We start from the raw sequence: 24,927 nt of genomic DNA, 5'->3' as shown, positions 1-24,927 counted from the left end.
ATGTGGTATGTTTCTAAAAAAACTGTATACGTACTTTTTTCTACAACGCGAAATTTCGACTTACGCGAGGAGTCTGGAACGCATCCCTCGCGTAAGTCGGGACTCGACTGTACACCTTTCAGTTATTTTATATAAATTTAGGCCGTGTATTTTAGTTTTTTGCATTATTTTTCTTTCTCTTTATTTTTCTTTTTTTAAGCTGAAGGATTCGTATGTGACCGCATATAGAATACCATTGGTGCAGAACATCTGGAAGCTTCTCAATTGATTACGTGCCTACATCAGCCTCATGGAGTAATATATCACTGTTTCCATTTACCCCCTAGTTTCGGGGGTAAATGTAAACATGATTACATTTGCTAGCAAAAAGTCACTAAGCCAAAACTTTCACACCTAGTTATTCTCAGTCTTCGATGAGATGCACAATTTTTTTCCTCTCAATTCACCCAAAAGGAAGGGAAAGATCTAAAGTTAAAATATTGCAGTTATGTCCCCATTTCTCCAAACTGACCCTAAATACTGGTTATTATTTTTTGTCTCGTTCGCTATGACAGTGTAGGTTAAAATGATTTCTCATACAGTACATGAACTTTGAACAAAATGAATTATTTGGGAAACAAAATTACAGTGTCGTGCGGCGCACGACGGCGCCAGAGTAAAAAAGGCGCCGAGCTCTGCCCACTTTTTATTGTATCCATATAAGTACTTTTGAAATTATACTGCCCATTAAAACAAACAATCCTCCTTGCTGACTATCTATCAGGAAAAACAAATTGCTTTGTTGTGTCTGAATATGATATTCAGAAGCGCAATATTTTACATTAAAAACACATGATGCTAACTGATGCATACATTAGCATTTTTCTTTATGTGTGGAGTCATGAATGTTATTTCGGTCAGCGCAAGAAATTTGCTATTCCCCATTTTGGTTCTTGCGGTCAATATGTTAAATTATAATTCGTGCAATATGTCTTTTTGTGATTTTTAACTACTGTTCGTGGTAATTTCATTGCATCATATTATCATACATTAAAAAATACGGTAAGCACAATTGCATATTATTTAATTTTCCGTAATATGCATACATTGTAGACAAAAATGTAGTTTTAGTTCCGAAAAGTAACGATTTGACTATAATTACTTAATTCCTCCACCCCTTTTTTCTTCAACTATTTGTGTATTAAATTAAAGAAAGAGATTTGGACAATGTATTTGTTTTAGATATTAAATTCAATGCCTTTTTAACGATTTCGTAAGTTAGAAGTATTAGTTTTTACGGCAAGTTTCAGTTTTAGATTTTAAAGCGGAATATCCTCTGCAATATTATCCTTTAATTTAAAAATATAATCATTACAATCATGTTCCGTGGAACAACCAGAGGGGGGTAGGGGTCCAGAGGACACCCCTTTGGTTGCACCGCCCGTGCCCCCTCCCCTCCAGAATGCTTAGTTGAATGTTTTCAAAAATATTTACTACTGAAGGGGGGGGGGATGCGTCTAACAAAGTGATTTAATTAAGGAAAACCTAATGATGTTGGGGTAAAACTTTAATTTCTACTAATTGGTCAGCTCTACTCTAACTCCGTTATATTTCTTTTCTTTTTTTTCTAATTTGGCTGAAACTAAGAAAGTTTTTAAAATGCTACCCTGCCGAATCTCTCTCGCCCTCCCCCCCCCCGTACCTAAATCATTACGGAGCATCTTAAATTTCGTTTCCAGATCTTCAATTTCGCGAACGCTTCCAGATACAAAACAACATCTCTTGAAACTCCGTTCGAAGATTACTTAAAATTGGGTTTTTAGAGCTTCGAAAGATTGCCGGCCCTATAATGTTACCAAATATGGTCTTACAATCACATTTTTAAGAGTTCAATTTCAGAAAATAATTGGGCAAGGGCCTGTCCGAACCTCCTTCCTTAAATATCAACAAAAATTGGGTTTTTCGAATATGATTTACGAAAAATTTAAGTTAGAATAGCCTCTGAACCACTTCTCCTAACATCATAGTATACTGCTTAGGTTTTTAGGATTTTAATTTTGAAAAAAAAAAAAAAAAAAAAAAAAAAAAAAAAAAAATCAGAGGGGAACTTCAGAATTCTCTTTTTGTAAAAATCTTTAATATTGTCTACAATTGCGTTTTTGGAAGTTCAATTTCGAGAAATTGGGGGGGAGAAAAGTGGGGAATTGATTTCTATCCATTTTTTCAAAAAAAAAAAAAAAGATCGCGTAGAATTTCAGAGTTCCATTCCTTATTCTAACGTCAATAAATATTACCTACACAATCATGTTTAAGGCTTCAACTTCGATAAATTTCCGCAGAGCGCCTTGTACCTTTTTTTACCGCATAACACCAGCAAAGACTGTCTAAATATGCGTTTTTCAAACTACAAATTTTAAAAATTTTCCGGGGAAAACCCCCGAACATCTCTTATTAAAAGAGTTTTTTTTTTTTCAATTTGTGCCTATTAAAACTATTTTCTAGTTGCGCCACTGCTCCTGTTGTCATGTTTTGACAGGCATAAAAGTTTCATTAATTATTCATCACTTAGAAATTAGACAGATATTTCAAGTGGCTTAACTTAGATATTAAAATATTTTCCTCTTCCAAAGCGCATTATTAGCATATCAGAGAGCTGTTGAAATCGGAATTATTTCGAGATATGAAGTAAAAACGTACACCATATTGCGAAATTAAATATTCACACATTATTTATTGTATAAATTAAAGGCTAAACGTATTTTTTCCATTTTATATTTGTCTACAAAGCCTCCCTCCAGGTGTTCACTACATTTTCCTCGAACGCCAGAGCATAAAGGCGCTCAAAAGACATTTGAACGACGGTGCCGATCAGGCTTGGAGCGGCCCTGGTCTGCCCATGGACATATAGAATTGGCAAACGTCTAGTTAAGACGAGCCTATCCGAATGAGGGGGAAAAGTAAAAAAAAAAAAAAAAATGATGCACGCATTCCCCTCATTTGAATTGAACTCTTAATTTAAAGGTTAGCATACATCTGCAAAAGCTGCCATTCCTGAAAATTTATATATGCGTCTATTTCTGCCTATAAACCGAATGCTTGCCTTTCCATCTAATCAGTATTCAGACTGTAATTGTCTTTTGCGATCCTTTGTGTTTCATTTACAGAAACTATGCACTAAAATTTCAAAAGTCCATTTTCAGAAAATTGTAATGTAATGAGAAGCTCTTACTTTGAAAAAGAATGATATAAAATTAAAAACAACTCATTAACCTTGAAGTACTTTCTATTCATCTGAATATTTAAGAAAAAACTTAACAAAACCATTTTTTGTCACAGTAAAAACACATGTGAAAGAATGATGAAGGAAATATCATGAAAGACATCAATATTATGTATTTTATTGCGTCTGCTATAACTCTAATTCAAGCGGAAAATTCAATACATGCCAATGCACCAGTTTGAAAATGATTTAGAAAAAATCAATTAATCCATAAGAAACTCTTGCTAGATTTTGCTGTTTCAAATTATCCTTAACATCAATGTAAAATTTGAAAGATTTGTTGAATAAAAATGTGAATAGCTCAAAATAGATATACAAAAATATATTACTCGATATGTATAAAAAAAATGATCATCATTAACGTTATTTCCTAGAATCATTCCACATCAGAGAAATGCAACAACAATTTTAATGATATTTTGCTGCAAATTACAAATTTCAAAAGTAAAAGCTTTAAATGTTTTTTCGTTGAATACGAAATGTGTTGAAAATTTTCAAAACGAAAAAGAATATCTAATAGAGATTGAAAAGCACGTGTTGTTCTCATTGAAATGAGAAAAGAGTACGCTAAGAAATTCAATGTAACTACTTGAAAGAAATATCTAAGAACGCGGAGAGTTTTCCATGTAATTCACATTTTCAAGCAAATTATGTTTTAGAATAGAAACAAGATGTTTTGAAATTATGGAAAATGTTTCGTTTTTATGATGCTTTTGTAATTCACTTATTTTGAATTTTTGTTCTAAGGCATTCTAAATGTGACGAAAATATAGTAAAATGTGCAAATATTTTCATGATCATAGCAGCTTAGGTAAATATCGTTAGAATTTTAACTTTTCATTTCTGAAGTTACAATGTACTTTGGGTGATAAATTAAATTTTAATTCAGGATAAAAATGTATTTCAATAGAAACTGTGCAATATTAAAATTAATTAAATTTTTTTAAAAGTTTTGTTTCTTTTATTATTAGAGTCTTACAAAATTTTCGCCTCTTCTTCTCCGTTAATTAGACTTCTTTCAAAGCTTAAACTAAAGCTCAAGCTTAATCGTCTCCAGCAAATTTGACTAAATAACTTCCTACCAGCATGGCTGTTTATTTTGAATTTCCAATTACAGTTAATTGGAATTGAACTAAGCAAGGGAAAAAGTACCAAAAAAGTTCTTGTTTTAGCATAGAATAAATGTTAGGAGAAGGAACCTTTATTTACAAAAAACGAGGGTTACGAAAGTGTTTACAAAAAAAAAAAAAAAAAAACTTAGTTTCTTTTTTTAAATTGATCCTACACTCTGTCTAAAAAAGAGAGTAACGAATAAACAGAGACATTTTTATAAAATGTAAGCAATGTACTGAACTACAAATAAATTTTCACAAATTGTTGGTCTGCAGAGGCAAAGTCAAGCAAAATAACAGGGCAAAAATATCCGTAACTCATACTAAAAACCTTTAGATTCAAACATTTATCAGTAGGGTATGTGACCCCTTCTACTGGAGATGAAGCTTCCTTTTCAAAAATTCGGAACAAACAAATGAAGAAATGAGCACCAAACAAAAAACATAATTGTAAAAAAGCAGTCGAAAACTTTGTACTATGGAATAAGTAAAAAGACAACAACGTGCATAAAGTACAAATAAAGTAATAAAATAGAGTTAAAAACTCAACAAACAGCTCTTTCGGGGCTGTCAAATCCAAGCCCCTTCATCAGTGCATAAAAGAAGAACGAAAAGTCCACACAATGTAGACCGAACGACAAATGAACAAAAATGGAAGAGCGCCTGGGCAATGGAATGGGCTTCCTTCCATTTTTTTCACTTGTCGTTCGGTCTACATTGTGTGGACGTTTCGTTCTTCTTTTATGCATTAATGAAGGGGCTTGCATTTGACAGCCCCGAAACAGCTGTTTTCTGAATTTTTAACTCTATTTTATTGCTTTATTTGTACTTTTACGCACCTTGTTGTCGTTTTACTAAAAAAACATAATATCCAACACAACGAAAGAAAAAGCTACTGCTGAAATGAGCCTGCATTTCATAATTATTGCATTGCACAGTTACGTGAAGTTGTACATATATTTTACTGCAGATATATTTTCGCATTTCACAGCACGGTACTCATGCAAATTTTGTTGCTGTAATCCTTCTTCTTTGACCGTTATGCGAGTTTCAATGTTCGTTGGTTATTTTTTTTGCGATAAAGAACAATAGGAAAAATCTTAATTCGCAGTAGAATTGAAGTTTGTGATTCGGTAAGTAATGTTTTTAGATATAAAACAAATTCGAAATTTAGAAAAAAAAAGTTGAAAATGTACCATTGAAGAAAAGCAAAAAGAAAATGGCAGTTTGGGGATCGGCCGATAGCAGCTATTCGCAACTCCAATAAACTACAGGGGGCGCTGCAGTCATTGTCTGATGACGTATGAAAAAGGTAAAACAAACACACGCCTTAACTTATAACTTACTTTGACGCTTGGTGAATGACAGTAATTTTTCATCGTGTTTGTGAGAAGCTTTCCTTTCTATTCCTCTGAAATTACATTACATCATAAACTGTCTGAAGCCTGTAATTTACCCCAAAGAAAACACGTGGAATGAAATGTTTTACCCTTTTCTTTAGTATTGCTGATCCCCGCAAGGTAGCGTATTCGAGCTTTGGAGTTGCGAATGCTTCTATTCTCGCAATCTGTTTCTATACATTTTGCCTCTTTCAGCATTCATTGTCTTAGGCTTCGAACTGTCAATTTTTTTTTTGTTCTTTCAAACGCAGACGATATTCTCTTTGGTTTTCCGCTTTTCTTTTTCTTTTTTTTTTCATGTCTACTTGACTGAAAAATAAAAGGTATTTAAAACCTTCCTGTCCTAAATAAACATACGTTACAGCAAAGAAACATGCCATATGAGAGTGGATTACGGAAATTTCTTAGCTGGAATACTTTCTCACATTCTGTTAAAAAGGGGTTTGTTCATCAAACTACAGAAACGGAAAATTTTAACTAATGCATATCCATGAAATATTTTTGTACGAGTTTAAAATATACATTGGTTAAAGTATATACAGTGGCTCCCAAAAGTGTTCGTACACTAACGATTTTCAATGAAATAGGCCCCATGCATTGGTTAGAATTAATATTTTGGACTAGATATTTAATTATAAGATCTATGATCTATTTTTAACAAAACTACACGAAAATTTTTAATAAAACATTAAAACTTAATTTTTTAAAAATCAAAAACCAAAAAGTGCCGGAAATTTTATCTCACAAAAGTCTTCGTACACTTTGAAAAAATGTCAAAAAATTAATAAAATATCTAACTTTTTACAAAATTATTATTTAATAGAATATCATGCAGTATCAACAACAGCTTTTAAATGTCTGGGAAGAGATTTCATTATTTTTTCTTTCTTTTTTATGCAATTTCTGAGTAAGTGTTCACCCGCTCTTCGAGTCTTACTGTTTCTAGTTCGCTTTTCGTTTCAATGGTGTATTTTCGTAATCTGGCCGCCAGACATCTCCAAATATGTTCCACTCAGTTTAAATCTGGCGATCGAGGAGATAGTTCTAAGTTTAAGGACAATTTTTGAGGCACCAAACGCTAACGTGTGCTTTTTATCGTTATCTTATTAAAAACAAAGCTGTTTCCGATTACCAAATTTTGGGCTAATAGTTTCAAATTGATTTTTAAAATATTTAAATGAACAACATAAATCATTGTTTCTTCAAAAAATTCTAAATTTCTAAGTCCTGATGCAGTTATGACCCTCACACAAGAACACCTTCATCGTCCTCATTAACTGATCCAACTACTGATCCAACTAAGTTCTTTAGATTAAATTCCTCATTTTTTCTTCTATAGACAGATATACAACAATTTAACCCAAAATATTGAATTCATTTTCATCTATAAGTAAGACGTTGTTCCAAAACGTTTTGAGCTTATTTATCATTGATTTTACAACGGAAAGCATAAGCTTACTGTTTTTCGCATGAACAAGAAAATTTCTGCTGGAAGAGGTCGCCCTTAACCCAGCTAATCAGAGAACTTGGTGAGCAATTTTAGGTGAAAATTCAACACAAAATGTTTCATTCAATTCTACAGAAACTTTTTCAGCACTCAAATGTGTATTTTTCATAATTTTTTTAACTGTAAACCTCCGATCACGCATTGTTAACTTTGCCAGTTGACCTTTTCTTACCTTGTTTTCGATCCGATTCTTGTCTTTAGATCATTTTATCAAGCACTTCACTATAGAATAGTATAAATTAACTAATTAAGAGACATTTTAAACCAATTTATGTCTACTGTGAGGGAAAAAAATCAAATTTCGAATCGTGTTTGTTGTTTTCTACGCATACCTTGCATTTAAAAATATTAAGCAGAATATTAGGGAATAAATAAACAAAAAATTAAAGGCAAATGACTTTACAGAGTCATTATAATGCAAAAATAATAAAAAAACCCCACATATGATAATTTTAATCATGAATATATTCGAAAATATTTCAGTGTACGATGACTTTTGTGGCGTATTTTTTCTCTGTCTCTTCGTTTTTTGACTAATTTCAAAAATAAAATCTGGCAATATTTTGAAAAAAAAAAAAAAAAAAAACTACTGGGTTTTATTCAGAATGGCATAGGAATGGTGTGAAAAAAAATTGGACTTCATATTCGAGTTCAGTTTTGCGTTATTTTGGTTTTACTACAAAATTTCAAGGTGCACGAACACTTTTGGGAGCTACTGTATACAAATTTTCAAGTACTTAAAAGTACACTCACTTAGAAGTATTTAAGAACTCAAGGAATATTAAAATCGAAAAGAAATTGCTTTGCTAAAATTCAATTATATCCTGATCGGTAAGTCTTATCGAGTTAAAACTTAAGATCGTTTAATTCGATTCAACGCACTGTAAACATATTGAATGCGTGTAAAAAGGACGAATTTAGAGAATTGAGCTCGTTTGACAATGGGAACTTTTTTTTTCTGTTGCTGTTTTTTTTTTTCAATTCTTTCGGATCGCCACAACGTCCCATAACAAGCATTGCATCTGTAACAAAAAGAAACGATGAAAAAGAAACCTCGAAGAAAATTTTCGAAAATTCGATGTGGTTCTTTTTCAATTCCAATTTTAAGAACAAAACTATTATAAGATGGAAGATTAAATTACGAAATTATCATAACGTGGAACCGTAACATGGGCACAAGTCAATTGGCGAGATACGAAATTATCATTACGTGGTACCGTAACATGGGTACAAGTCAATTGGCGAGAAAATTCACCATACATTATTTGTAAATATACATGCGAACCAAAAAGCCTGTTAATTTTTCTATTACGGGCAAAGCCGTGCGGGTACCACTAGTACAGCATAATTTAGAAAAACATTTCAATGAAAGCTCACTTAGGACCTTATCTTTAAACGTGTTTTACTCAAAAATTGAAAATGTCCATTCATATCTCTTTGCCTCTCACTGTCTCATATGCACATCCGGCTTTTTTTTTAAACTGTAAAATAGGTATTTAGTTAAAACGCATGGTTCAAAGTTAACATGAATAAATGAAATAAAATGTATTCCCATTATAAAATTAGTCATGTATTTTTTTAAAGCAAAATAGCTGCTTTTATTCTTCAACTATCTTTGAAGCTCAGAGAAGCAGCTCTAAGAAAAATTATTTTGAATGCTCATTTGAATTTAATTATAAAATAAATAGAATCTTGTCTAAGAAATGAAGAAAAACCTTTGTGCAACAAAGTATAAGTATAAACAACCTCAATAAAGCACAAATAAGAAAATGAATTGCAGATAAGTGTTTCGGTGTTTAGAATGTTAGTATTTTTCGAATGACTTTGCATTCCAAAATTAACACTTCGTTGCATTGAAAAATGTGTTCATTAAAACTCCGAAACACGTGACTGCAATTCAGTTGCTTATTTGTGCAACAATGTTGTTAACTACTTTTATTTGAGTCTATAATGTGAAATAATTCAAAGCGGAATGCTGTTTCCATTGCGCATTTAGTGTAGTGACAAAGAAGCCACATTTACGGTAAAACTGCAGAATCGTAGCATTGTTTACAACTTGGAACATGAGCTTGTTAATTGAATTGCTAAGAAGTAGAGAGCTTTAGGTAGAAAATTTCAAGTTCTTTTCTCCGTACACTTCATTGTTGAGTGATTTATGTTCTTAATGTGTCACATAATTTTGCTCCTGGATTTAAGTTAACGAAGCATGCAAGGAAATTGCATGATAATTGCATATTTTCTAAGACTTAATATAATTATTTGCGAACTTAAAACTTCTTCAATATTTGCTGAATCTATTAAAATTCAGGTAAAAAAAATACTGTTGACAAGTTGTGCTAATAAAATCAATAAAATGACGCTAAATTTAGTCAACCTTTACAGACGAATTTTCCAACTTAATTGCTAGCTGCTTAGATATTATAAAATTTTTTGAAGCATTTTCTGTTCTTGCATTGCCTAATTTAATTTTTATATCATTATTTGCTGTGTTTTTCTTTAGGTTACAATTAGTTTTGTCCTGTCCGATGAACTTAAAGCATTATCCTTTCGACAAACAATCCTGCCGTATTCGTGTCAGTAGCTGTAAGTATAAATGTAGAAATATTTTTATTGATTTAGATGGAGCAGACATTTAAAAAAGAAAGAAAGGGAGAAAAAAAAAAGCTTCTGCTTAAGCACCTAACTGCTCGAGAAAAATCAAAAGGATGCTAAGCTCTCCAATAGATGGCAGCATATACTTTTACGAAACAAGGCTTTGTATACTTAAATCTATCACCGTTTTAATAATGTGAGACATAATTTTGTGATATGCACTCAAGCTATTGACTGAAATAAACAAAAAGCACACTAAAAATCTGGTGGAGTTTAGTTTTTTGATGAACCTCAGCATCAATTTCGTCGTAACTATTCCAGTTTTTCTTAATAATTACAAAAAATACCACAGAATGAAACAAAAATAAAATAAAAAAAGCAACAAATCTGTTTCGAATGTGATTTTATTCCTTAAAATCCGAAAACACCGTTTACACCGAATTTTTACTAAATATGGCAAGGAGATAATTAAATGAGGAACGTAGAGATTTTCTAAACAGTTCTAAACAGCTCGAATTTCGATTTCAGAACTTTATTTTTTTAATCTGCGAGGTAAAGGGCGCTATGTCCTTTTTTTAAAAACTGGAACACCGTCTTACTAAACTTCTAATAAATCTATATATTCGAATAAGACTATATTCAGAGGTAAAAACAACTAAGATTTTGATAAACAAGTTTTCACTTTATAAGCCTCTAAATGGCAACAGAGTAAAATACAAACCATTACAAAAGAAAAAAAATATCCTTATCTCCTTGTCGGCAAGTTTCGTTTTTGTGACTTACTGCCTTTACTCCAAGGTACATAATTGTTTTTTTTTGTTCAACATACATTTTTAATTTAAAAGAGCTTATAAATATTTATTTTCTTTAGTTTAACATATCCTTTACTGTGTGATTATGAAATCAAACGGAATACGCAACAATGATATTTTTCTCTGTTAAATTGTTAATATTTGTGTTGGTTTAAATCTTTTGAATCTTTCGATATCTTTAAACCATTTAAACTGCTATTCTCAAAATTTTAAACCACAGGTCACGTGTGACTCGCCGAGCATTTGAGGGCTGCCCGTTCTAATCATTAAAACATTTTTCGTGATATAAGCTATATTTTGTGCAAGTACCTATCAAAAGAAGTAGAAGAAGCTTTTTCTTTTTTGTAAACAGTTGTAGAATCGATTGAAATGAATAATTGTTCATGAAAACTATATTAGACGATGGGTTAACAGCTTGTACTAATGTTCAGAATTTTGATGATGCAGAGGTTGGAGAACAATGGTCTTGTGTATTTCACACACCAAAATGGAATAAACAAACAACAATAACATTACGTGCAATATATTCCGGTTACGACATCTAGAGACTGCAGTTTTGTCCTCGCTATGGACTCATTAGTCTGGAATGGTCAGTAACCGAGCCGGATGCCAATGTTCTCTGATTGAAGCTTAAATTACCAACAAACTGGGAGCTAAAATTAATGTAGCATACCAGCAATAGTCCGCAATCAATGGTTCCGCTCAACTCAAAAATGAAGGCAAAAGCTTAGATAGAAAGCAGTAAGCCAGAGCTATGGTAGAACTACATGCAATATACCTTCTGCTCTCTTGCTTATAAATACTCTGCTTTTAAACGATAAAATGATACAAAAACGAGCTGATGTGTGCCTCACATGACTTCCTTTTACTCCAATTTAATGTCATTTTCCCAATATTGGTATTTTTAATGTGATTCAATAGTTTATTCTCTAAATATCACCAACACTGGCCAAATTGAAAACAGATTTAAATAAAAAAATCGCCAAATTGTCGCCAAGTTGGCGACAAAACTTGGCGACCAAAAGACTGTCGATATATCGCCAAGTGTCCGCCAAATTGTAACACCACTTGAGTTTACATCGAAATTAACAATGATTTCCCCCAAAAAAGGGGCAAAAGACCCTTTTAGAAACGCCCGAACGCAACCAAAAACGGAGGTGCACAACTAGACCCCACTACGAGTCTACGTACCAAATTTCAACTTTCTAGGGCATACCGTTCTTGAGTTATGCGACATACATACGCACATCCGCAATTCCGCACATACGCACATGCGCACACACATACATACGTCACGAGAAAACTCGTTGTAACTAACTTGGGAATAATCGAAATGGATATTTCGCGTGTCTATACTTTCTTTGGCACTTATCCACGTGTGGTCGAGTCGAAAAAGAAAAAAAAAAAAAACTCAACATTCATTCGGGGGTGAGAAAAATGGAAATTAAGGTTGATTCTTGAGTGAAAATTTTTTCGCGAATACAATACTTCCTTTTTTGTAAAAGGAAGTAAAAATATTTAGTAACGTAAAAACTGTTTTGATGAAAAATATAGCTTAACAAATGAAGGTCTATGAAATTAAGGTCTAAGAAATAACAAATGAATAAATAAAAATAAAAAAAATTAAAAATTAATTTTAAAAAACTGCATTATTTAATTTTTTGGTATGTCTGAAGGTTTAACTGGGTTGACCTCTGTTTTACGCCCGTCTTCTTTTTTCGAATGCATTTTTAATGTTTCGTTTCTCTTTCACAGGGTCTTATGATATGAATGCTCTCGTCTTACGTTGGCACGACGAATGTGTAACTTTCTTAGAAAGTGTAGAGCTTCCTGAACATTTTCTTGACAAAGATGACGTCATTTGCAAGTCATTTAATTCAACGTACGAAACAACTGGTAAGAACTGCTGCTGACATTAGTCTCATATTTCTCCTTCAGTTACTGAAATACAACAGTGAATCTAAGACTGGTATATGTTGACTGGAATATTTATCACTTAATACTACTCAAGATATAACTACTGTCCAACCACGGATTAATTTTCAAACGTCCAGATGAGACGAATCTATCTGAATGAGGGAGAAAAGTAAGAATTTGATGCCGGTATTCCGCTCATTTGAATGAGACTCTGCTTCAAAAAAGCTGGCATCGCTAAAAAATAATAGATTTGTCCATTTCCGGCTGTAAAACGGATGTTTGTCTTTCCATACAATCCGTGGTCTGGCAGTAGCAACCCTTTGTATAAATATTTCATGTACAAAATCAGCTCTGTTGGTAAGAACTTCAACTGTAAATAACAATAAGACTCTTTTGAAGATTTTGTTTTTATTTTGTATGTTTGTATGCTAAAAAATAGAATCTATGAGTGAATTCAGACCTGAAAGTTGTGATAAATAAGTGGCAAACACGAACTAGAGAGTACAGTGCCGGCAAAGAAAAACGTATCTTTACGCGTGTGTGGCGATTAAACCCCTGTCATGCAAACTTTTTGTCATGATTTTATTTGGTATGCTCACCAAGCTGGAGGTAGATGACCTCCAGCTCGGTTATTTACTATTCCTGACTGAGGAGTTCTAATGAGAACGAAACTGCAGTCGCAGGATGTGTTAGCCATTTCTAAGCCATGCCATAGCCATGGCTTACGGGCGGTAACTTACTGCTAAATACCCAAGCTTTGTCTTCCATTCACGAGTTTAAACGCACCATGCTGCGGACACTCGCTGGTGAGATAAATTGATTTTATCTACCAGTTAGTTGGTACTCAATTTCAATGAGATGACATCTGCTTCCAGCTCGGTTATTCACTATTCTGACCGAGGTGTTCTAATAAGAACAAGACTGCATTCTCAGGAAGTGACAACCGAGCTGTCTGGTATATCGCATGACGGAGGATATATATTGTGGGAACACGAGTAGGGTCAAGTTTAATTTAATGGAAAGAAGACCCAAACATTATTTTGTGAAAGCTTTTATTACGTACAGCACAAGAACGACGGCACCATAGACTAATAATAAGAGTAGACCGAGCTTTCCCAGACTTGCTGATGAAAAAATTGGTTCATGGATACATCATGTGACTGGTGGGAGGCTTGGCGAAAACTTTGGCAGCATGGTTGCTAGATGGCAGGATTATCTATAGTTTGGCACTCGACATGTATTTTAAGACGTAATGTGTTTTCATTATAATTTTTTCCAGGTGCAGAGATTGAACTGTTTTTCTTTTATATGCATTATTTTGACATGTAATTAGTTTTTGATCACAGTTTTCAGTAACTTTTATTTCATTTGGAACTGCTACGTCAGCGTTGGCGTGAACGTAATAGCGTAAACGTTTTGCGTTAACGCAAAAATATACTAATCGGTATCTTAAATTGAAATTGTAAGTAAAAATCTTACCGTTTGCCGATTCTTTTTGTACGCTTGCATCTTTAATTGCTTAGAGAGTTATTGAAATTGACTAAAGAAAATGCACAGTACTATCTAAACGATAAACTCACTATATTAACACTATATTACAAATCGGACTCCATAAAAATCCGTGTTCCATCAATTCTGTTTATTTTATTTCTCGCTGGCGTAGATCGTCTGCTACGATCAAAGCCCGCTGTTGCTAGGATATCCACCAGTCACATGGTTTGGTTTATGAGCAGCAAAAGAGTTGCCATAACTCGGTCTATTCTTATTATTAGTCTATGGACGGCACACACAAGAACACGAGGACATTAGAACACACAAGATGGATGACTCAAGTGAAAGTAACAGTACATTCTTCCCGCGCGCTAATAGCGCCCTCTATTCCTTAATGGGGGAGATGCAACATATACGTAAACAAAATCAATTTCCGTTAGTTACTCTTTTTTGCAGTAAAAATATAACTTTTGACAAATGTGGTTATGTTTGACAAATGTGGTTATGGGAAAATTTGCTATTTTTAACTATCAAGCAATCTAGTTCCACGCTACATTCATTACGTTTTAGTACTATGTCTGTTATTTAAATGCATGGATGCAAGTAGATACTAATTCTAATTTTGTTTCTTGAATCCGTTCAAAGGGTTCTTATTTCTTAAACAATTGTTTTTCTATTAATTCTGGGAATGACATCTCTGTCTATACTCAGGTATTTAGTCCAATATATTTTACGGTTTCTATGAATATAGTTCTTAAGATAGGAAACTACTTGATTAAAACCTACAACACGGTGACAATAATATTAGGATTTAAAGAAATATTTCTTTTTTTTTTTTTTTTGCTTTCTGGCTATAAAAAATAGCCTTATGTTTTTCAGTTTTGTGAAATAACTTATAAGTTACAAAATAAGAAAGTGTTACGGAAAATTTATGTTTAATTTTATTTCGTATTAATTTTATTTTAAGTACAGTTACATCACTTTCTATCAATTAGCCAAAAAAATTATTTCCGACTTTTGAAAAACATTTGTTCTTTTCTTTTCAGGGGATTTCAGCGGACTAGTTGCTCACCTCCGGTTTCGAAGAGAAATTCCCTATTATCTTATGGAAGTATATTTGCCTATAAGCTTACTAGTGATAGGATCTTGGCTTTCATTCTGGTTAGACGTATACGCTGTACCAGCCAGAACTGCTCTGGGAATTACCACAATCTTGACGATTATTACCAGTTCCAGGGGAATAAAAGAATCAATTCCGAGAGTGAGTAGTTCATCAGTTTTGTACAAAATATACCTGGAACTGTTATGGCTCCTTTTATGGAACCTATGCTCGCTTGGACATGTAAATGGTAATATAGATCATTCAGACATTATAATACTAGACTTTATTATTCTAATTATTACATTAACTATATACATAATTGAAAAGCGATAGCTTTGTGCAAGGTAAATTGGATAAAAATAGAACAACGTTTAAAAGCACAAAAAGGATAAAAAAATTTTAAAAACGCAGACATGTTTCGGAGGCATTAGCCTCCTTCTCGTTTTAAAGCACAAAAAGGATAAAAAGTTTTTAAAAATGCAGACATGTTTCGGAGGCAATAGCCTCCTTCAAGAAGAAGGCTATTGCCTCCGAAACATGTCTGCGTTTTTAAAAACTTTTTATCCTTTTTGTGCTTTTAAACGTTGTTCTATTTTTATATACATAATGTTATACGAGGGCTGTTCAGAAAGTATCGAGACTGAACTTATTGTGCAAAAATATACATACATAAAAAGGTTTTGAGTCAACCTCCTTCGAAATATGCTCCATTGACAGTAACACACTTTGCCCAACGACGTTTCCAGTCCTTGAAACATTTCTGGAACTCATACTTTGGGATGGCCTGAAGCTGCTGCGTCGAATTCTGTTTCATGGTTTTAATGTCCTGAAACCGGTGTCCTTTTAAGGTGTTCTTGATCTTGGGAAAAAGGAAGAAATCTGGAGGGGACATGTCCGGCGAGTAGGGAGGATGTGTTACTTGGGTTGCTCCGTGTTTTGTCAGGAACTGCTGCATAAGATTGCTGGTGTGCAATGGGGCACCGCCATGATGAAGCATCCAGCGAGAGGACGCCCACAGCACCGGTCGTTTTCTACGCTGTTTTCATCATCTCGTAGGTTTTGGTGCCGGTTTCACCGAGCTTAAAGCAAAAATTGATACACATTCGCTGCTACGTGCTTTCACACATTTTCTGTTTTCGACGAACGCACGCAAACACGCCACATAAAACAAGTCAGTGTGACTGAGCGGCGCGCGTAAATATACCATAAAAATTGTATACATACTTTCAAACGCAGAATCATTTATTCCATTGACGAATGGTTTTATTGTGGCTTCGAAATACAAATATGCAATTTTAAGTGCGGATTTTCTTAAACCACGATGAATTAATGTATGCATTTAGTTGTAGCGAAAGTAATATTTTTGATTTTATGTTCTTGGTGTTTCATCCAAACACCTTTTCCCCATTTCTTTATCTTCTTTCCAATAAAGTGCGTCCATCCTTCATGAGCAAATTTAATCTTAAGTAGATATAGTATTATCCAATAGTACTTAGTTCTGAGGCTTCTCAATACTTAGTTACGAAGTAATATGAATTTCAAGTATCGCTCAAGAACACGACCATAAAAATCTTTCATAATGAAATTCCTAATCCTTTAATGATTCATTTTGGAGAACAGTTTGCCTCCTCGTACATACGAAACTTTATCTGCGCAACAGCGGTTCAAGTTCAAAGCCCGAAACGTGTCGTCATTTCAACTAGTTTTACATCTTCAGTTTTGCATTTCAACGTAAGAGAGTATTTCTTTTTTGAATCGCAGTTTGACTGTCATATTACCATATATAAATTATTACTGCAGAACAAATTTTCAGAATTTTTTTCAATCAATGAAACAAGAATGTAAAACTCACGATATTTTTTGTATTGAAGTGAATTATGATTGGGATATGCATTATTTCCTCCACAAAGCACGTCGAAGAACCATGTAATGAAGTTATCTCGGTATATTTATTGTTTAAAGTTTTCGCGAAAACTTTATGATTGCTCCATAGATTTAGAGGCGTAAATTATTTGTGTAATCATCAAAATTACTATTACTGAAAAAATAAAGCAAAGCTTGCTTAGGACTTAGCATGTGATTGCTTGCAGTAATCACAATAAATACAGAACATTTACTTGTTATTTTGAAATAAATATATAACCTCTTCTCTAAAATATTAAGATGTCTCTTACTCAACAGAATTAACACTAAAAATTTTTTGATGCAGACATTCGATACGGAAAAAATTGTCAGCAATCAAAGTATTAAGTCACGAGATCAATTAGAACACAATGTAGTATAAATTACTTAGTTTAGAAGTGTCCAAGTGAATTCCAGAGAATATGACATGCACGTTGACGTATACTTGCTTTTTAATACACCACAAAGTTCTTTTGTAATTATGTTTTTTTTTGAACCAACATTGGTTTTGTAACATTAACTAACTGTAGATTATGCTAAAAATTAATTCATAGGCACTTTTTCATTGGTTAAAGCGATTCATTCAAACCGCTCTTATCTCTTGAACGCAAAAAGTAAACAATTACTTATTATAAAAAACCCATTTCAAACACATTTTCTCTGGGAGTCCAATGAACTTGAATATGCAATTTTACTTAATTGAAAACTTTATGACATTCAAGTAAAAAGATTTTTAATATGGAAGAGCCCAGCGTAGGGGAAAAAATATCTTTCTGTATCTGTAAGTGTAAGGTAAAAGTATCGTAACAAATTTTTGGTGACTTATTTTTGGCACCAAATTTGGCAAGAAACCGCCAAATATAGCCAATCTTGGAGACATACTAGAATATTTCTGAATAGAAAATACTAGAATGTACCTGAATGGAATTTGCTAGAAGTTTAATCAATGCGATATGAGGGAAGCCGCTTCAATGAGAGTCAGTGCGGTTTTTCACTTGGCTGTGAGCGTGCTTAGCTCTGTGTGCTATTAGAGCTGTAATTTTTGTCTTAGTGTTTTTACTTTCTTCTATATCTATATATATATATAAATGAATGTTTGTCTGTATGTCATCCATGAACTCAAAAACTACCCGGCAGATTTGGCTGAAACTTTCACCGTTTGTTATTTTTGGTACTGGGAATGTTTATAGACCAGTTCGAAAAAAATCCGATTGATAGTTCCTTTTTTATTCCAATTTAAGTCACAATCCATTGGATAAATACGAATAAAATTATCGGCTGCAGAAATTAATTCGCGAGAAAGATTTCGTTGATAAGAAGTTAGCTGTTGCCATTTTTCTTGAGTTTGAGCAAATAAATTCTTTCTTTATTGTTTTATGGCTTTTCATGCAACGGGGGATTTAAAACTTTTTCTATTTGATATTTTTAGCGATTGATTGATCTTGCAAACGGCGTGAGTACAAAATTTGTGTATAGTCACGGCTTCACTTGATACCTGGATCGATTATTATGAAAATTGCTATATATATGTATTTTTCCACGGAGAAGGTGCATAATATGCTCATTGAAGCCACTCGCCACCAGTGGCACTGCAGAGTAGCAACTTCTGCCCCGTTCAACCGATTGTCATGAAAATCAGTATAATGATGTATTTTTTTGTTGGCGTAGCAACGCGCGTCGGGTACAGCTAGTCTAATATATAGAAGAAAGTATTGGATTCGTGCAAATTTTCGAATTTCGAATTTTGACGGATTCGAACGTTTTCAAGTGTGCTGAGTCCATTTCGACTATTTTTGGAAAATGTCTGTCTGTCTGTGTGTATGTGTGTGTGTCACGTCTGTGTGTGACCAGTTTTTTGTGGCCGCTCTACAGCAAAAACTACCGTATGAAATCGAACGAAATTCGGTACACATATGTGCCCCTATATGAACTTGTGCCCATTGGTTTTTGGCGCGAATTTCTCCAAGGGGGGTGGAGCAATGGGACGTTTTTTGAGTTACGCGTGCTTGCTATTCCTCAAGAAGTAACTGGCGGAATCAAACAAAATTTGGTCCATATGTTGCCATTAACAGGAACAGGTGTTGATTCAATTTTGGTGTCAATAACTCAAACGGGGGTTGAGCTATAGAACTTTTTTGTCGTCAATTGTGACTGCTGTATCTCAAGAAATAATGAACGGAATGAAAGAAAAACTTATCGGCAAATAACCCTTAGTGGGTATAAGAGCTGATTTTATTTTGGTGTCAACAGCTAAAAAGGGGGTAGCGCAATCGCCCGTTCTTTTTTTCCATTGTTAGTGCCCTATCTCAAGAAGTAATGCTACGTTCTGGTTGAAATTTGGAATATATGTGAATCCATATGTAAACAGGCTTTGGTTCAATTTTGACTCTAATCGCTCCAAGAGGTGTTGATTTTTTTTTTTTTTTGCGAATAAAAATATTTTTATTAATGCAACAATAAGAAAGATAAATCGTAATAGATTGTCGTCTGCGTATTTCTCGTGATTTTAATTGTATGGAAATGGTAGGAAATATTATCTCAATGATTTAAAATTTTTAACTGTTGCCATCTTATGTTTGTTAACAAATAAAATATTTGTAATTCATTCAAGCAAGGCTTTTAAAATAACTTTCAGTTTTCGCTCTTTTGCTTTGCTTTTAAAATAATTCAGACATTGGGATGGTAGTCAAGTTTTTGCATGTGTAATTTTGTTTTTGTTGGGAATATTGCTTCCTCGTCAAGCATGGGGAGGGATCAGAAAAAAAAAGAAAAATATAGAAGAAAGTTTCGTGATGGCCACAACATACTAGTTTTTTTTTGCGAACAAAAATAGCTTTATTAATGCAACAATAAGAAAGATAAATCGTAATAGATTTTCGTCTTCGTATTTCTCGTGATTTTAATTGTATGGAAATGATCGGAAATATTATCTCAATGATTTAAAATTTTTAACTGTTGCCATCTTATGTTTGTTAATAAATAAAATATTTGTAATTAATTCAAGTAAGGCTTTTAAAGTAACTTTCAATTTTCGCTCTTTGTTTTGTTTTTACAATAATTCAGGCATTGGGATGGTCGTCAAGTTTTTGCATGTTTTAGGAATATTGCTTCCTCGTCAAGCATGGGGAGGGATCAGAAAAAGGAAAAATATAGAAGAAAGTTTCGTGATGGCCACAACATACTAGTTTTTCAGCTTGGACCAGCAGCACCACCGCCCACCGGGGCGGCGGCGGCACGGCTGCTCTGGTCCTGAGCACTGTCCCCCGGAATCCACTCCTGCTGGGTGGTGGCGTCCATATCCTTCACACGCATGCTCATACACACTCGCCAACACGTGAGCGCCTTTACACACATACACAGGTCTACGTGCACACACTTAAGCCTGCACACACACAACTATACACACATAACCACCCTGGAGGAGGGACATGCTTGAGGGGGGGGGAGCCATTTCTAGAAACAATAATTCTAATGAGTAGGGTCTTGTCGCAACTCGTGATTGCGAAAAACATAATTTGAATTCAAAGTTTCAGAACTCAAATTAGAGTTGATTAGAGGAAGAGGGTCAGTTTTTTTTTTTTTTTTTTTTTTTTTTGCGAATAAAAATAGCTTTATTAATGCAACAATAAGAAAGATGAATCGTAATAGATTGTCGTCTGCGTATTTCTCGTGATTTTAATTGTATGGAAATGATCGGAAATATTATCTCAATGATTTAAAATTCTTAACTGTTGCCATCTTATGTTTGTTAACAAATAAAATATTTGTAATTAATTCAAGCAAGGCTTTTAAAATAACTTTCAATTTTCGCTCTTTGCTTTGCTTTAGCAATAATTCAGACATTGGGATGGTCGTCAAGTTTTTGCATGTGTAATTTTGTTTTTGTTGGGAATATTGCTTCCTCGTCAAGCATGGGGAGGGATCAGAAAAAAAAAAAGAAAAATATAGAAGAAAGTTTCGTGATGGCCACAACATACTAGTTGCGTATTGGGATGTAAACACGTGTTTTATTGTCGAGTTTACGTTGTTTGATGAAATTTGTCTAAGTGCTACAGATAATTTAGCAATTTTTAATGAATTATTTGTACATATTTGAAAATTAATCGCCCGTGTTGTTTCACAAGAACTGTGCCATCATTAAAGAATTTCTTGAAGAGTGTCCGACTCGTAACAGCACAAATCGAAAGTTTCAACACCTACACCAAAAAGAAAAAAGGAAAATTTATTTGAATTTTGACATCTTGAATTCAAATTATGTTTTTCGCAATCACGAGTGTGTGTATGTAGGCGTGTGTGTTTGTGTGCGGGGGTATGTGCGTTTGTGTGTAGGGGGTATGTGTATGTGTGTGTAGGCATGTGTGTTTGTGTCTGTGGGCTGGCATAAGTGTGTGGGTAGCTGTGTGTATGAATGTGTGTGTGGGGGGGGGGTATGTGTATGTGTGTGTAGGCATAAATGTTTGTGTCTGTGTGCAGGCATGAATGTGCGGGTAGTTGTGTGTATGTGTGTGTATGTTTTTGTGTGTGTATGTGTAGGTGTCTGTATGTATGAATGTGTGAGTACTTGTGTGTATGTTTTTGTGTGTGTGTATGTGTAGGTGTCTGTATGTATGAATGTGTGAGTACTTGTGTGTATGTTTTTGTGTGTGTGTATGTGTAGGTGTCTGTATGTATGCGCGTGTGTGTGTAGTTGTGTATGTATGCGCGTGTGTGTAGGACATGGATGCAACCTGGAGGCGGCTTTCGCTATAGGAGCAGCATCGTGAGGACCCGGTCGACGGTGATGCTGCAGAGGGTGGCGGTGGGAAAATAAAATGATAGGACATCAAAACAGTCTAGTGAGAACAATAAGCAATCGTGATTGCTCAAAAAAATCTAACAATTGAGACTTTAAAACATACTTACTGCTCTTTTTTCACTAATGTCTCCCCTTTTGGCATTATGCTGTGCGTTATTATGTAAATCAAGTTAGGAAAGGAATAAATGAGGGGCAGGTCTGATAATAAAGATGAGAATTTAATCGCTATGTGCTTTAAATATTAGGTACAATATTTGAACACTGAAACAAAATTTCTGCATTATATTATTGTTCGTGCAATAATATTTTCCCAATGTTTATTCCAGGTGTCATACGTGAAGGCAGTCGACGTATGGATCGAGACATGCACGTGGCTCGTATTCTGTGCCTTACTTGAGTTCCCATTTGTTAATTTCATTGCTCGCAAAGGTAAAGAAAATGATGCCTTAGCGAACGCAGCAGCCCAGAATAACGCGAGATTGCCAGCGTCCAACAAACTATTTCAAGTGAGTTTGTTTTAAAATCTTCTATTTCAGAAGATATGATTAAAAAAAATAATAATAATGAAAAATTGGCAAAGCAAGAACGATTAGAAATATTAAGAAAAAACAAACACATGATTATAATATCCTTGCAGCAACACGTAATCATGGGATTCAGATGACCAGGATTAAAATCTTAGCGTTGTGGACATTTTAAGATACGAGGAGATGAAGTAGTTATTATTGCCATAGTGGTACACAGGTTCCTAGGTCGCATTTTCTGCTTACAGAACATGAAACACATAACACGTGACGTGTTTTTGGAACATTTTATTCTCCTGGTCACGGTTTTTGAAGTAGGGTTGAAATAAAGCTCATTTAGCGTATAATGTCAACACTATCAGTTTATTTTGTAAATACCAGAGCAGTTATGAAGTTAATCAGAAAATGTTAAAATAGAAAAGAAAATGCTAACTTTTTGATTAGTACAACTTTAAAACTTAGATGTTTGAGAACTTTGCTATTTGTTGACAAAAAGAAGAGGGAGGCCGTGGTGGACTGATCGGTAAAGCATCGAACTTGTGACCGGAGGGTTCCTGGTTCGATCCTAGCCGGTGGAAGACCCGCCGTCTTCATTAAGGGTGACTGGGGGCACGTTAAATATGCTCGTATTCACAAAGTCCTCCAAGTGAAACGATACCTCTGGGATTGCTGGGCCAGAAGTTATTCGCCTTCTGGTCTTGTTCTAAACTATCGAACTGTCCATAGATGGTGCTGCCATCTATCGTGTTACAACAAAAACAAAAGAAGAGGAAAACAATAAAACGACCAAATCCTTTCTAGAAAATTAATACTCCAAAACCTTTTTTTAGCTTTCCTGTTACCTCAAAGGCTCTCCAAACCACCCTTCTAAATCAACTCCTCCTCAATATTAAATGCCTGTCGCTTTCTCGCTTTTAACGTAGAGCAAAAATGAACCCAAATCGAGGGTACGAGGATAAGTAAATTTTGGTACGGAAGCTACTTTCATTTTTCGAAATTATTGGAAATTAATAGTAAAGAAAACACTTGGTTAATTTCGAAATTTTAATTTTTAAATTAACCAATTAACAATTTGATTTGAATTGTTTCGATCTATCGCCATAGCAACGCCTTCGTTGGATTGCAGCTAGGTAGCGCTGTCCTCTGTTCCGGAAGTCAACGCGGAAGTTAATGGAAGATCACTTTTTAAGGCAAATGCGATAGGCATTTAGTATTAAGACTGCGTTGCCTAAATACAGATTTTCTACTTTGACAATTATTTTAAATTGAACTAAAAATATTTCTTCAACTGAGAGATGAACGTGACTTATGATAGATATTGTCCTCTCACTGTTATTATTTGTCCCTCTAATAATTAGGAAAATAATTATATTTTCCGGTTACAGAGCTTTGTGTATGTCCTTCTGAGCTCATGAAATATTTTCATAGCAAAAATCATTTTGTAAAAATAATTTGGTGTACCCTACGAAATACATTTATGTATTAAATAATTACGCAGGCATTATCCAGTACAACATTTCTCGATCAGATTTTTCATAAAAGCTGATCGAGCATTTGCATAAAACTTTTCTCATTGTTTTGTGACTTTCGAATGTTTCAAAACGTTATTATTGTCATAATAATAACCATAACGTGTCAATTAAATTATGTTGTATGAGTGGCAACAGATATAAATGAGGATAAAATTATAAAAATGGCTAGTTAGAGATATAAAATTGTATGTTAAATAAAATGCATTACTTTTTGTAATTAAGTGCATTTCCTAATATTCATTTATTGTACATCAATATAAACATTAAAATTAAGTAACGTATTAAAAATGGAGATAATATCTTTTGATTTTAACCTAAGCTTTTTACTTTTCAGGTTGTCCGACAACCGTTAGCAACGAACAAGGTTTCAGCTGCTATTTCCAATGGTCCTTGTGTTCGCCAATTCGGTAATAGGGATGGCGAAAATTTGCAAACTGAAGAATTTCCCGATGCATCTTTCTGCAAAATCAAGCTAACAGAACATACTGCCAAATCCGTGGATCGAGTTTGCAGATTCTTATTTCCCTGTGCTTTCGTCATATTCAATCTGATATACTGGTTCTCTTGGGCTCCATGAGTCATGCATTTTATGTCGTATAGTTAGTCTTTCAATATTATAATATGAAAATGTAATAATATTGAACACTGCTTAGTAAAAATGTGAGCAGTTTATAACTGAAATCCTACATGAGGATACATCTGAAAGTTTGTTTAAGAACTTGTATGTTATAATGTTAATTCATAACAAATAATACTCGGATAATGTTCAGTAACATTCCAAATACAGTTGGTGCAGTCAGTCAGGGGAAGTTTGTGCTTTAAATTCTTTATTTTTAACTGCACTACTCATGTTTTAATAGTGTTATTGGATCTATAAGTACAAAACTTAAAAGAGAAAAACACACACAACGCCTAAAGTAGTGTACACTTCGTACTAAAAAAATCGACGCCTTAAGAAGGACTTGTCAGAATGAAACAAAAG

The 24,927-nt window shown here is 33.9% G+C and overlaps 1 protein-coding gene across 1 annotated transcript; it reads left to right on the top strand.

Annotated features, from left to right (window-relative positions):
* LOC129235262 (glycine receptor subunit alpha-3-like) lies at positions 1-24,522 on the top strand. The gene is made up of 6 exons (XM_054868976.1): positions 1-5; positions 9,779-9,861; positions 12,438-12,578; positions 15,137-15,351; positions 22,216-22,395; positions 24,280-24,522. Exons 1-6 carry the CDS (start codon positions 1-3, stop codon positions 24,520-24,522), a joined length of 867 nt encoding a protein of 288 aa, XP_054724951.1.
* Positions 24,523-24,927: the final 405 nt, after the last annotated feature.

The sequence above is a fragment of the Uloborus diversus genome, chromosome 2, assembly GCF_026930045.1.
Source record: "Uloborus diversus isolate 005 chromosome 2, Udiv.v.3.1, whole genome shotgun sequence".
NCBI lineage: Eukaryota > Metazoa > Arthropoda > Arachnida > Araneae > Uloboridae > Uloborus > Uloborus diversus.
This window is presented reverse-complemented; position numbering and strand designations above follow the sequence as displayed.

Bases quoted from the DNA above. Each gene is read 5' to 3' on its own strand.
- LOC129235262 (XM_054868976.1), top strand. The intron at 12,579-15,136 runs GTAAGAACTGCT...TTTTCTTTTCAG, and splicing joins TTCAACGTACGAAACAACTG to GGGATTTCAGCGGACTAGTT. The intron at 15,352-22,215 runs GTGAGTAGTTCA...TGTTTATTCCAG, and splicing joins TAAAAGAATCAATTCCGAGA to GTGTCATACGTGAAGGCAGT.